This window comes from Drosophila serrata, unplaced genomic scaffold, assembly GCF_035046125.1.
Source record: "Drosophila serrata isolate PLE 108 unplaced genomic scaffold, ASM3504612v1 contig_245, whole genome shotgun sequence".
In the NCBI taxonomy this organism is placed as follows: domain Eukaryota; kingdom Metazoa; phylum Arthropoda; class Insecta; order Diptera; family Drosophilidae; genus Drosophila; species Drosophila serrata.
The window spans coordinates 2,644,312-2,658,372 of NW_028257143.1; the positions used below are offsets into that span (position 1 = coordinate 2,644,312).

The window sequence follows — 14,061 nt, forward strand, 5'->3', positions numbered from 1 at the left end:
ATACCTGCTTTCATTTCAATCACCTATTTATATTATATTTGCAATTTTACTTTCACAGATTTGCATTTTTGCTCCACATCTAACGATCGTAATTATAGGACCTATTTGATATAGTAGTCCGATTTTCATAAAATTTTACACAAAATTGTAGAATAACATAAAATGCCTAATCTCAAATTTAATTAAATTCTGTTGAAAACTGAAAATGTTATAATTTTTTTTTTAAATTTTCCGATCATTCCAATGGCAGCTATATGATATAGCCTTCCGATCCGGCCCGTTCCGACATATGTATATACGAGTGAGAGTATATAGAAGACTAACTACAAAGTTTCATTCAGATAGCTTCAAAACTGAGAGACTAGTTTGCGTAGAAACGGACAGACGGGCAGACGAACAGACGGACAGACGGACATGGCTAGATCGACTCGGCTTTTGATCCTGATCAAGAATATATATACTTTATATAGTCGGAGGTGCCTCCTTCACTGCGTTGCAAACTTCTGACTGAAATTAGAATACCCTGCAAGGGTATAAAAAGACGTTTATCAAGCTAAACGGAAATAGAAGAGCGAAATTTGAAATGCCAAAATATACCCTAATGGGAACAAAGTTTTTTAGCTCAGTTGATTTTTGGTGCAGAGCTGTGTTGGTGGTGTTCCAATTAAAATTTTAAATATGAATCGGGATAAATTACTTATTTTATTTGTGGTTTTTTGTTCTATTGGATTTGCCTATGCAGAAGTGTATGGTCGAAATGTTTGCCAGTTTACTGAAAAAGTTCCCTTCACTCGAAAAGTTAACAAAACCGAGCTCGTTCCTTTTGAAGAAAGAACATACAATTATGGTCAAAGGACAAGATATCGAGAGGTCACTTCAGTTGTGGAAGAGGTAAAGATCTAAATCAATTGATTAAATTAATTAAATAGAGTTTACAAATAAGTAAAAGTGAATACTCTTTATTCTCAATATAGACGGCATATAAATTTATAATACAACCGAAATGTTGTCCAGGCTACGAGGGACCTATTGAAAACTGTCAACGAATGTTAAACAAAACGCAGGACATTACTTCGTCCTCCAGCGTATCACCTTTAGTCGTACTTAATATGACTTCTGTTCATCCTTCTGAGTCATCCCGTCGCATCTATCACCTCATGGAATCCTCCACTCCGATCTATCACGTCATGGAATCCTCCGAGAAGTCAACGGAAACACCCAGCGATAATACCAAAACATCCGAATATTCAGAGGCTGCCCAAAGCGATAAAACAACAGCAGTAACAGATACACTTCCCGAAACTACAACTGCAGCAATAAATGCACTGAGCGAAACAATCGCAACCAAAGTAGACTGGTCATTTCCCATTTGGTTTTTCTGCATTTTGGTTCTTGTGGCATTCTTGGCTGTGCTTCTAAAAGTTTTGTTGCATTGCAATAATCGACAGGCATATGTTGTAAATAAAAAATGTGCGCCAACTGTGTCACATTGTTAAAAAAATATATTATTAAAAATTAACATTTGCAATTGTTTGTAATAATTAACATAACATTTTATAAAAGAATGAATTTAACCTATGTAACCACTTTAACTCCACTTTCTTTTTAGCACTATCATACTTCTAAATAATAATGTTGTGATAAATTGAAACAAAATGAATTGAAATTAAAATTCGAATGGGACAGAAAGTAAAAATAAACAGATACCCAAAAGCATTATGGGTGACATTGAAAAATTATACAATATACATATCCAATTAAGCTTAAAGTACATACATATGTTGGAAACATATTAAACAACTTTGCTGTTAAACCAAGATGTTGCATTGTCTTATATTTTTATGGGTTTTATTAACTAAAAAACAACTACTCCTTTTTATACCCTTGCAGGGTATTATAATTTCAGTCAGAAGTTTGCAACGCAGTGAAGGAGTCATTTCCGACCATATAAAGTATATATATTCTTGATCAGGAGCAACAGCCGAGTCGATCTAGCGATGTCCGTCTGTCCTTCTGTCCGTCTGTCCGTTTCTACGCAAACTAGTCTCTCAGTTTTGAAGCTATCTGAATGAAACTTTGTAGTTAGCCTTCTATATACTCTCATGAAGTGAACGGGCCGGATCGGAGACTATATCATATAGCTGCCATAGGAATGATCGGAAAATTTTTACAAAAAAAATTATAACATTTTTAGTTTTCAACAGAATTTGATTGAATTTGAGATATTGTACTCATTTTATTGTACTCTACAATTTTGTGTAAAATTTTATGAAAATAGGACTACTATATCATATAGCTCCCATAGGAACGATCGAGAAATTAATGCAATTAAATATTAAACTTTTTCAGTTTTCAACAGATTTTCATCAAATTTGAGGTATAAAATCGGACGACTATATCATATAGGTGCCATACGAACGATCGTTTGATGTAGAAGAAAAATGCAAATCTGTGAATGTAAAACTGAAAATATAATATGTATAGGTGAATGCAATGAAAATAGGTATTACTTTATTGTTTTTTAACGCAAATATATAAAATTAATATTGTATGGATTCCTAGTCATCGAGTTCTATCTGCAAGGGTATATAAACTTCGGCGTGCCGAAGTTAGCTTCCTTTCTTGTATATTATACGATACGAAATAAAATAATACATTTATTTGTATCTAAGAAACTTAAAATTTAAAACGTAAAAGGTTTTTTTTTTGCATTTCTTTTTTCCCCTCTCTGATAACTTTTAAAAAATTCATTGAAATTATCTTAAGTTTTCTTTCTTTAAAATGCAGTATAAAACATTTTTTTTGTCTATTCCCGTTTTCGGCTTTACGGCGTTATTGTCATTAGTTTATTACGAGCAGTATTATCAATTTTATTAAAAACAAACTTTGAAGAAAACCAGATATCAGAAAAAAAAATTATAACATTGATAAAGGTCTTAGCTTAAATACATTTTTATAAGTTAGGAATTGTAATATAAAACATATGTACTAATAATTATAATAACAAAAAAGTATATTTAAATGTGGAGCTTAAATCACAAGGTAAAGACAAATCTAGAGCAAATAGAGAAATGTTTAAAGTCTTTTCAATATATAATTATTGTTTAACAACACTTTAATAATTATGATAAAGTGTTTATTCTAATGTTGCTTGCATTTTCGTTATCGAGCTTAAGTCCGGATGTTGTCAGTAATGAGAACTTTATTTTCTTTGAATTATTTAATAATGCAAAACAAATAAGCGAAATATTAAGAAATTAAGTATAAGACAGTTTTTTCTGTTTAAACTTTATTTATCAAGTAAATGAAGAATTGCTTAAGTATTTTTAGAGGAACTTAAAACCTAAAAAGACAATTAAATATTAAACCATTTTAAAACGTACTTCATCATAAATTTGAATAGTTACTGTTCTTTCTAAAAGTTTTCCCAGTCATTAGAGATTATTAAACTATAAAATCTTCGTTGAATTTATCTTTTAGATTCCAGGTGCAACATACTCTTAAAAATAAAGTTATTCACGAATACTCAGGCGGAGTGAAAAGACCTGGAAAGTAAAACCATCATCTGTCTAGACTGGAACACACATGGTCGACTCCTCATGGTAGCTGAATCCCGGATCGCAGATGCATCGATTACGGCTCACACACACCCCGTTGTTGCACTTTCTGCGATTTAAATATTTATTTATTTAAATTAAATCATTTGCGAATTGTGATTATTAACAACTCAAAGCAACTCACTGGTAGCAATCGGCCTGGCAGACGCCATCCTTCCGCTTGTAGCCCGGGGCACAGTCGCACTGGTTGTCCTCCTGGCAGAGGCCGCCCACTCCGCAGTCCGGGTCGCAGACGGGCTGGCAACCGACATCCGTCAGCTGGTAGCCCTTGGCGCACCCACAGACCTCCGGCTCGGTGCAGTTGTGCCGCGGATTGTTGCCACACCCGCTGCTGCAGATGGGCCGGCAGAAGCGCCGCGTCTCGTCCAGCTTGTATCTCGGGTTGCATTGGCAGCTGCCGTCGAGGTAGCAGACTCCGTTCTGGCACCCCAGTGGACAGGCGAAGACGCAATCCCCGTTGTCGTTCTTCACATATCCCTCGTAGCAATCGCACTCGCCGGGAGCCCGGCAGCTTCCGTTCCGGCATCCGCACAGGGGCCGGCACGAAGTCACTCCCTTGTACCGACTGGCCGAGTACCCTGTACAGCAGACCTCGATATGGGACAGGCGCTTGGACTGGTCCGCCTGGATGAGACTGGCGTGTGGGTACTTCTCCACTGTTTCAGGACTGCAATAAGGATATGCAATAAGGATATACCAAAGAGCATTCTAGTCATATTGATTGAATCATTTTCGAAAGCCTCATGCTAAAATATATATAAACTATTATACCTATCGGTAAACCTAATCTGTATATTATAATTATCTGTTTTATGCCCATATTATATTAGCGTCCACTTATAAATGTTAGTATACATCTAATTTTAATTGCAATTTTGATACTATAAGCCAAGTAATAAACATTTGTATATGCTTTACTAAAACTTGTTATCTCGCAAAACTTGTTTTGGTTGGTTTCTTAATTAATAGATTTTCTACATGCTAGTTCGGTTGAGGTGTAAATGAAAATATATAAAAGACGTTATTAAAATCATTCCAAATAAACCTTGAGGTTGGCAAAAAACCATTAAAAAATAAATAAATACAATAATAAAAATTGAGCCTATAGGTACATATAGAATTATAAGATAATCCCAACCGAAAAGAGTATGAAAGAAGAATCTATTGGTGTTTCTGTCTGTTTAAAAGCTAGAATTTGATGAAATCCATTCTAAATGCGGAACGCAGGTCAGTTTAGTATCTAATAAATAACTATATATAATATGGTATTTCTTTATAAAGAAAGTGGACACATTAAAAACATTAACAAATATATATTCTTATGAGGAGTAATGTTTTGTTACATGAAACTAAATTAAACGCTAAATTTGATAATTGATAATCAAAACAGTTGTTAGTTGCCTGCTAAAAGAAATTTAAAGTATGGAAAGATGTTTACAATACATAATATATTATATATTTTATATAACTAAATGCTTTCAATGTAATGCATACTTACGGCACCCATATGCGGCACTTGTTGTGTCCGGATGGTGTTTCATGCGATCGTATCAGATACTCGCGACGCATTCGCTGCTGACCTAGGTTTGTGATATCTTCAAGGTTGGCTGCTCCGGGTCTATTATTATTTCTCAGCTGCCTGTTTTCCAAATAGACTCCACCATAGTTTCCCGGATCCTGGGAGATCGGTCTCCTCGCACCATATCGAGAATCGTAGTCACCGAAGTTCGGCAAATGCGCGTAAATATTATGAAATATTATGAGGTGAAGAAAACTCAGAAGCCGCATTGTGACTTATGATTTGAATATGGAAGTGCTTGCTATTTGCCAGCTAAAATTGTACTGATTTTGTTTGAGATTCGTGAGTTCGCTACTCGAACAAAGTTTGTTTGGTGGCTTATCAGAAAAAATTGTGCTGAATTCTCACAAATAGAGCGGAATTCGGCTCAGATTTTTTTAAACATAAATAAAAGCAAGTAAAACCAAAAAGGAAAGCAACAGTCGGTTGTAACCGACTGGGAGATACCCGGTACTTAAAGCATTGCGGGTTAATTTGTAATGAGCTTTGTCTAATTTGCTAAATTTTATAAAAAACATAAATTAAACGTGGCAAAAGAAAAAAAATGTTGAACAATGAAGACATGAGTTGCTAAAAATATGTTGCTGCCAACACAAATTTAGATTCTAAAGAAGTGTAAGAATTAGTTGCCTTTAAGAAATTGTAATTTTAATAATTTAATTTAATTACTTCACTAACCTATTTCACTATGAATATGAATAATAATGAATATGAATATAATTTACATTCAATTGACGTATTAAAATTAAAATAATAGACTGATCAAAATAAAAAGAGGTACATGCGTGAAATAAATTGTAGCTTGGAACTTACAAAAATCATGGTTTGTATTATATTGTTCGTTTAAGAACTCTTGTTTGATAGCTTACTCTACTGATATCCTTAATAAATTTAAAATTTGTCAAGTTGCCTTTGTCTGAGATACATTTCTTTTATTACAGATAAAACATAGGAATGATAGAACTGCATTCCCAAGAAGGTTTGAACAATTTGCACGAGCAAAGGCCTAGCAAAGAATTTTTCTGACACACAAGTCGGGTCAGTGGATAAAACTGATTTAAAGTAAAATTTTTTCAAAACAAATGCTATGTACAATTAGCAATAAAGTGCCATAACAATTCTGTAGTTCACTCTCATTTGACATACTTTGGCCTTGTGGTCTCTGGATCTCGTTCGTTTACAATTAAAAGCCAAAAGCCCTCTTATCTGTGCCCCCGACTGCGATTAAAGGCCTGCCCAGCAGCGTCGCCATCGCTGGAGCAGTAAGCAATAGCGACTTGAGCGCTTCGGTGGTGCGGTTTAAGAGCTGGATTTAGAAATCCGGGATGTCGCCACTACTGCGCAGTCTGTGCATCCACTCGCTCCTGCTTGTCCTCTCGGTCTGCCTGCTCCAGGCCCTGGAGGTCCAGTTGCACGAGCGGCAGCTGCAGCAGCAACAGGACGAGCAGCTCCGGATGAAGGCGGAGCAGCGCCACCGGGAGCTGCAACGTGAGCTGGAGGCTCACCAGAGGCGCCTGTCCTCCACGACCACCAGTCGAAAGCCCTACATCATTCCCAACGGGCTGTCACTGCCCCGCCGAGGAGAGCATCCGGATAAGTGCTACCGGGAAGTGCCGTAAGTCTGTTAAGCCGAGCGGAAGGAGCTGGAGATTATAATTACCTCTTTCGAAAATTACTTCACTTCCAGTTATCCTTATTCATTAGTCTTAAGAACGATACCTTCATATTCTAACTCTGTCATTGTGCAGTGCTGTCTTCTTTCAGTACGACAAGGAGGTAAAGATCGTGGGCAATAGCACCACTAATCCCTATTTTAACGTCATTGAGGTGTGTTGCAAGGGCTGGCGGCGCTACGAGTATGATTGGAGCAGATGCGTCCCCGATTGTGGGGAGCACTGTCAGGAGAATGGCTTCTGTGTCGCGGGAGGCCTCTGTCAGTGCTTCAACGACTTTGTGCTGAACTACCGCAACAACTGTGTGCCCACCTGTCCGCTCGGTTGTCCCCACGGAAGGTGCTTCCTGAACGGCACCTGTCTGTGCAACAAGGGGTACGAGCTGGATGGATCCCGACGCTACTGCCAGCCACAGTGCAACACGACCTGTGGCCACAACGAGGTCTGCCTGGAGCCGGGCAAGTGCTCCTGCGCCGAGGGCTTTGCCCGCGGTCTGAGGGAGTCTTCGGCACTCGGATGCCAGCCGGTTTGCATTCCGGACTGTGGCTACGGTCACTGTGTGGGTCCCAACCAGTGCGAGTGCTTTCCGGGATATCAGAAGCGACTCAACGGTAGCTCTTGTGAAGGACACTGCTACAAGTGAGTAAATCAAATAACGAGAATTGAATAGGGATCTTTGAATCTATTTAACATTTCCAAGAATTCCAGATCTTATGAACCTCAATTTGCTTCAATATATCAAATACAATAATTTCATTGATCCATTTTCAGACGCTGCGAGAACGGATTCTGTGCAAACTTCACGACCTGTGTGTGTCAGAATGGATATCGCTACGACGAGAATACCACGAGTTGCCTGCCGGACTGTGGGGACACCTGCGATAATGGGGTCTGCATCTCTCCGGGTAACTGTCGCTGCTTCAACGGCTACGTCCGGAATCGGGAGCGCTGCGATGCTGTCTGTGAGCGGGGATGCGGCTTCTACGGCAAGTGCATAGCTCCGGGTGTGTGCGGATGCGCCGTGGTCCCGGGTCCAGATCGCACGTACCAGAAGTGTGAGTTCGGGCTCTGCAATGCTGAGGGACGATGCCGGTGCCAGGTGGGCAAGACGCGATTCATCGACAAGTGCATGTCGCCGGACACGGTCACCACCTACGCATCGATGAATCCCATCCGGGTGAATGCCTCGCTCATCCAGGAGTTCAATCTGCTCATAGGGAGACATTTTGTCTTGGGCGGCTCCGACCTCGTCCACAACTCCATGTGGTGGCTCTGAGATAAGCTCTTGTTCTCGCTTTGGAAGAGAACACTAATAAACACTGAAATATTTCTCAATTTGTTGTTGTAGCCTTATCAGTAGGTCATACCCATATCTTGAGCTTCCCTTTGGTCTATTTTAGAGTGAACTACTAAAGCTCATGCGAGGGATACCTCGCGGAGTCACTTATCAACAGATTTAATTTATACATAATGTTGTTTTATTCTAAAGTGAAAAGATTAAAGTTACGTTAAGCATATATATTAAACTAAGAAGGAAATATGCCCTGCCAATTCAACATACCCGATGACTACTCGGTATCAAAAATATAATTATCTTCATACAAATATAGACAATTTCTTTCTTCATACATTTAAATGCCGGGTCTGACACAGACGACAATTTAGTAGCCCCGAGACATTGGCGAGCTCCGGTCTCGCTTTTCCACCCGACCTCATTCCTAGTCACAGATCTGAGCGAAATGCACTTGACATCCGCGCTACTTGGCCTACTTACCGTCTGCCTGGCCTCCAATCTGGCCCATCCCGTCACCGCCCAGTTCTGGAAGGCCGTGCCCCTGCCCGACTGGCACAGCGATGTACTGGCCAATCGCCCCTCCGGAATCTGCTACGGGGACATCATGTGAGTAAACCGGATCAACTCGAAACCACAAGTGTCTAATCATAATTCCTTGCTCTCCCTCTTTCAGGGTGGACACCATCAATCCGAACGCCAGGAGACGACAGATCTCTTACTGCTGCAATGGCTACCTCCGCATGGGCAGCTCCGAGAAGCTAACGTGTCTACCGATCTGCAGGGAGGATTGCTCAAATGGTCTCTGCATCACGCCGGACAACTGCGAATGTGCTCCTGGCTACTATCGACAAAATGGGAAATGTCATAAGCAATGAATAAATTTTATTTTTACCCTAATCTGAGAACGAATCTAATTTCGTTTCAGGTTTTGGGTGGTATTTAAACTTTCACTTTCTTTTAAATGAGTATTGTATATTGAGTCAGTTAAGTATAATTAGTAAATTGATTTTACCTATCAATCTAAACTGACAAAAACTACTCCTAACGAGTTGAGATAAAAATAAGGAAGGCACATTTAGCTCCCAAAATTTCTGCAGCTTAGGGCAGAAAAAGGAACTAGGTTTATTATTTGTAATTTATTTTTTGAGTTTATTTGCAGTATAATTTAAGTTTGGGTAGTTTTGGGGCCTATTTTCGATGTACATATACTGGATGTATTGTGGATTTAGTTTTGCTTATTTCGGATCTATTGTATCTTATTTTGGGTGTATTTTAATAGTCTCAAAGAGCTTTACAGTAACTTCAGACCAAAATGTGATTGGTTCTAATTTAAACATTTTTATATTTCTATAGCTACTTCTTTAGACAATTATTTTCTTAAAGTGATGTCCAACAATTCTAAATATTATTAATGCTACTTAATACTATACACTATATTAATTCCGTTGCTTTGAGATCCTATTTTAAGTCCGACTTCTGTAATGAATACAACTTTCCCATTACTAGAGCTATAAATTCTGCCCATGATTGTGAATGTTTAATGTATATGGTCACAAAAAAAAGAACATTAATGAATAAGCAATAAAATATAAGTAGTGGAACCATTTAAGATAAAGTTCCCCATCCCTTCTTTAGGTTCATTTACCTCTAAAGTAAGCTAATCCACCAACTTATGACATTTTGCATTTAGAGTAACAACTTTGCAAATATTAAATGAGCTTCAGTTAAGAGGCGTCCCCTGATCTCCTCACCAACTCAACGCTCTCCATGTGTAGCTGAAGTCATCGCTATTCGGTGAGATTTTCGTGGAATTACCCATTGATTGTTAACAAACGAAATTCATTATTTACGTCGAAGCAAATAGAAATTATCAATTTGTTTTGCCTAAGGCTGTGCGGAGAGCAAACCTTCGCTCCGTTCGCCCCATTGATGCGACCAATGGCGAGGTGCTGATTAGGAGGCGGACAACAAGGGGTCGCCGGAGGCGATTCGCGGCTCTGAGATCGAGATCCGCAGCTTTGGCACTGGCAGTCGAATAGTTGAAGTGCAGCAGTAGAAGCCAACGGACGTGGACGTGGGCGCACTGAAATTTCCATACGTAATCGCAACCAAGTGACATCACCATGAGCTCACCGACCCAGCTGCTGGCCCTGAGTGTTCTGCTGGCCATCTGCTCCCTGGGCCAGGGCCAGTTCAAGACGGCAGGCATCAAGACGCGTCAGCCTCCTTCGGGCAACCTGCAGTTATCCGGAAACGCAAGTGATTTCAACCAGAGCGCTTTCAACTGGAGCAGCTACAACCAGAGCACTTACGGCTGGAACAGCCAGAACCAGAGCAACTACGTCTGGAGTAACCACAACCAGGCTGGATCCAATTACGGATCCAGCAACGTTGTTCCGGCTGAAACGTACCAACCATCCACCCTGCCGCCTCTTTACGGACACTATGTCCAGCCGGTGACTGTTCCGCCTAATCGCAGACCCCAAGTCCTCGACGAGACGGCGCTGTTCATCAATAAGACTCGATCTGGGATGGCCAGCGGCATCTGTTTCAAGGAAGTTCCGTAAGTTTTAATCGAAGGAACACATTTTTATTTCGCTTTCAACTATCGCCCATGTCGGAGAGCATTCGAAAACAAGGCAAACAATTAAAACAATGAACTAACGACCTCGACTTCCTCCACTGGCCTGATAATTGAATGCTCATTGATAGTACAAGCAAATAATATGTACAAATTTAGTATGCAGTTTCATACGTATTTAATGCAACTTGAAGTTTTGAAACATAGTACACTATATAAACTCTCTTTATACTCTACACAATATTAAGAATAATAGTTACAAAAATCTTTTTAATTATGTATATATTTAAAAGTACAACAGTTTAACAGTTTAAGAGTGATGTGAAAGTATAGCAATTATAACTTGAACAGTTTTTCAATGTTTCCGTTCTGTGTCTGATAATTCTGATGAGAAATGTTTTAGCAACATTATATAAATGAGTAAACCACTAATAAAGTTGATTAAGAATGTATTTCCTTCAAGGCCCAATTGTTTTGAAGGACTATTTTGTTAAAAGGTAAACCGTAATACTCAAAACTTAAGTTATTAGAAGTCTACCCATAAATCGTATTGTAATGCTCAGTTAAACCTTCATGCAACTCTTTTAGCACCGCCTCCCTCCTGCGTAACTCCCGCGACAAGTTCGTGGGCAATGGAACCACTCCGGACATGAGTCGCATCGAGGTGTGCTGCGAGGGATACGAGCGTAATCCTCACATCTACCGCCGCTGCGAACCTATCTGTGCCGATGACTGTCCCAATGGCATCTGCACGGCGCCCAACACCTGCGTTTGCATTCCCGGACACGTTCGCACCGCCGAAGGCAAATGCATCTCCACCTGCCCTCTGGGATGTGGCAACGGGGTGTGCGACGAGGCCAACGAGTGCCGGTGCCGCGAGGGCTACTCGCTGGACCCGGAGACCCGCAAGTACTGCCAGCCGGTGTGCCGCCCAGGATGCGCCTTTGGTCGCTGTGTCGCCCCCAACAAGTGCGCCTGCCTGGAGGGATATCGCCAAGCCGCTGATGGTAGCTGCGAGCCGGTCTGCGATAGCTGCGAGAACGGCAGGTGCACTGCTCCCGGTCACTGCACCTGCAATGGGGGTTACCTCAAGCTCCAGGGTCGCTGTGAGCCTATCTGTACGATGTGAGTGGTCTTCGACTCGAATCTGTATCCTGTATCTAATTACTTTCCCTACCAGACCCTGCAAGAACGGACGCTGCATTGCCCCGGACGTCTGCGAGTGCGCCTCCGGGTTCGAATGGGACCGCAAGTTGGCCGAGTGCCAGCCCAAGTGCGACATACCCTGCCTCAACGGCGTCTGCGTGGGCAACAATCAGTGCGAATGCAAGCCGGGTTACGTGAGAGACGAGCACCAGAGGAACATCTGCCAGCCCCACTGCCCCCAGGGATGCCTCAACGGCTTCTGCAGTGCTCCAAACTTCTGCATTTGCAGGCCAGGATTCACCAAGAGCGGCATCAAGGGACGCCAGACCTGCCAGGCCACCTAAGCAACTGTCCTAATACTTAACCTTGCAATCTTTATTTGATTTGTCTCAGGTGAAATTAAAGAGACGCCCAATTAGGGCATTGAACTCGTAACGCAGCTGGTGACTTAAATGCCTTCTCTGCTCCCTGGTGGAGACCTGCCGGGTTAGTTCCTGGGGCTTCAGGCAGCGGTCCACAAAATGGGATTCCCCCGAAGGGCACACGCAATGTCCCATCTCATCGCAACGGCCATTCAGGCAGTGCTGTTGGGACTGCCCGCAGCCGCAGATATTCGGGGCCAGACAGCGACCATACTTGCCGCAGGACCTGTGAAAGTTAGAGCCGTATGCTGTGAATCCTTCGACTTGTCGGCACCTATACCGACCTCTCACACTTGGGCTGGCAGCTTGAGAGGTGGGCTTCGTAACCCTCAAAGCAGCGGCAGACTCCGGGAGCTATGCACACTCCGTTCCCGTGGCCACAGTTGTCGGTGCACTCCGGCAGGCAACTGGTGGTGTTGTGGTCATAGCGGTAGCCCTCCCGGCACTGGCACTTGTATCTCGACTCGCAGAAGCCATTCTCGCAATTGCTAATTAATGTGAGAGATTTATATAGATTCCATGTTAGATCAAACCATGTGAATATACTTTACATGTAGCACTCTGCCTCGCAGACATTCCGCTGCGGTCGCTTTATGAATCCGGCAAAGCACTCGCACTGATTGGGTGCCGAGCACTTGCCGTATCCACAGTCCGGGGCACAGACTGGCTGGCATCCTAGGTCAGGAGTGCGGCGGTAGCCGGGTGAGCAGTCGCACTGGCCAGGGGCCACGCACTCCTCGTGGGTGCCACATGCCTGGGAGCACTGCGGCCGGCAGAACTGGCGGGTCTCCTGGTCGAGGGCGTAGCCCGGGTGACAGGCACAGGTGCCGTTCAGGTAGCATCTGCCGTGCTGGCAAGCAATCGGACAGGTGTGGATGCAGGAGCCGTGTTCGTTGCGGACAAACTCCGCGAAGCATTCGCAGCGACCAGGAGCGTGACAGAAGCCATTGCGACAGTTGTCCGGCGAGGACTCCGAGCAGTCGGGCACACATTCACCGGAGTAGCGATCACGTCGATAGCCCAGGCAGCAGACCTCGATGCGGTGATAAAAGATGGTGGAGCCATTGCCGCGTGGCACAGTATCCTTGTGGGTTTGGAAAAACACGGCCCTGTAATCGGAAAATCTCTACAGTTGCGCTCCCCTGGGGGTTTCCCTCGAGGCATAGCATGCAAAGAGGGTCATAGTGGTCATCAGTATACATATAAGATCAGTACTTACGGCACCTCACGCTGGCAGAGATGTTGTTGGCGCTCGCGGGTCAGGCTCAGCGACTCGAACTCCCCCGGAGTCACTATGTCACCGTAAAGCTCAAGCTCTGAGGAATCGGCCTCGATTTGAGCCGGGGCCACAGCCAGAGTCAGCAGAGCAATTAGCAGAGCCAATGGTCCCCTCGAAAACATTGCCGCCTGTAGTATCAAGCTAGGGTGTTGTGGAGCGAATGAACGACTTGCTGGGGGACTTTAATGTACTACTTGGAGGGCTTATCAGCATCAGAACGAGAGGTTTTCGAAAGGCGATCGAAAAAAGATACTCAAGAGAATTTGTGCAATTGTAGCTCTGTAATTTTTAGCTTTAAGTCTCAGATTGTTATTGTTTCATATCAAAAGTGAATCCCCAAATGGTTAGAGCGGTAAAGTAAGTATTTTTAAACTAAACTGAAACTAAACTCTATTCGCATTGGCAGTTTATATCCAGCTCTCAGAGCACCAATACGTACGTTATTCTTCTTTAAGTAAATTATAATTAAA

General features: G+C 42.3%; 5 protein-coding genes and 1 long non-coding RNA gene across 6 annotated transcripts; 4 read left to right on the forward strand and 2 right to left on the reverse strand.

Annotated features, from left to right (window-relative positions):
- The first annotated feature begins 355 nt into the window (after positions 1 to 355).
- LOC147643725 (uncharacterized) lies at positions 356 to 1,817 on the forward strand. Its single transcript, XR_015271489.1, has 2 exons — positions 356 to 891; positions 975 to 1,817. It is a non-coding gene; the product is annotated as an uncharacterized LOC147643725 (long non-coding RNA).
- Positions 1,818 to 2,845: 1,028 nt separating this feature from the next.
- NimB5 (Nimrod B5) lies at positions 2,846 to 6,353 on the reverse strand. Its single transcript, XM_020955176.2, has 3 exons — positions 5,116 to 6,353; positions 3,742 to 4,284; positions 2,846 to 3,666 (listed from the first exon to the last, which is right to left on the reverse strand). Exons 1-3 carry the CDS (start codon positions 5,403 to 5,405, stop codon positions 3,570 to 3,572), a joined length of 930 nt encoding a protein of 309 aa, XP_020810835.2. The 5' UTR covers positions 5,406 to 6,353; the 3' UTR covers positions 2,846 to 3,569.
- On the forward strand, positions 6,308 to 8,474 carry NimB4 (Nimrod B4). Its single transcript, XM_086832092.1, has 3 exons — positions 6,308 to 6,811; positions 6,945 to 7,508; positions 7,641 to 8,474. Exons 1-3 carry the CDS (start codon positions 6,522 to 6,524, stop codon positions 8,143 to 8,145), a joined length of 1,359 nt encoding a protein of 452 aa, XP_086688218.1. The 5' UTR covers positions 6,308 to 6,521; the 3' UTR covers positions 8,146 to 8,474.
- Positions 7,927 to 9,107, forward strand: NimB3 (Nimrod B3). Its single transcript, XM_086832093.1, has 2 exons — positions 7,927 to 8,769; positions 8,837 to 9,107. Exons 1-2 carry the CDS (start codon positions 8,609 to 8,611, stop codon positions 9,036 to 9,038), a joined length of 363 nt encoding a protein of 120 aa, XP_086688219.1. The 5' UTR covers positions 7,927 to 8,608; the 3' UTR covers positions 9,039 to 9,107.
- Positions 9,108 to 9,885: 778 nt separating this feature from the next.
- On the forward strand, positions 9,886 to 12,325 carry NimB2 (Nimrod B2). The gene is made up of 4 exons (XM_086832094.1): positions 9,886 to 9,957; positions 10,021 to 10,726; positions 11,333 to 11,869; positions 11,925 to 12,325. Exons 2-4 carry the CDS (start codon positions 10,287 to 10,289, stop codon positions 12,232 to 12,234), a joined length of 1,287 nt encoding a protein of 428 aa, XP_086688220.1. The 5' UTR covers positions 9,886 to 9,957; positions 10,021 to 10,286; the 3' UTR covers positions 12,235 to 12,325.
- On the reverse strand, positions 12,251 to 13,827 carry NimB1 (Nimrod B1). The gene is made up of 4 exons (XM_020955172.2): positions 13,532 to 13,827; positions 12,864 to 13,421; positions 12,597 to 12,800; positions 12,251 to 12,538 (listed from the first exon to the last, which is right to left on the reverse strand). Exons 1-4 carry the CDS (start codon positions 13,711 to 13,713, stop codon positions 12,280 to 12,282), a joined length of 1,203 nt encoding a protein of 400 aa, XP_020810831.2. The 5' UTR covers positions 13,714 to 13,827; the 3' UTR covers positions 12,251 to 12,279.
- Between the last annotated feature and the right edge of the window lie 234 nt (positions 13,828 to 14,061).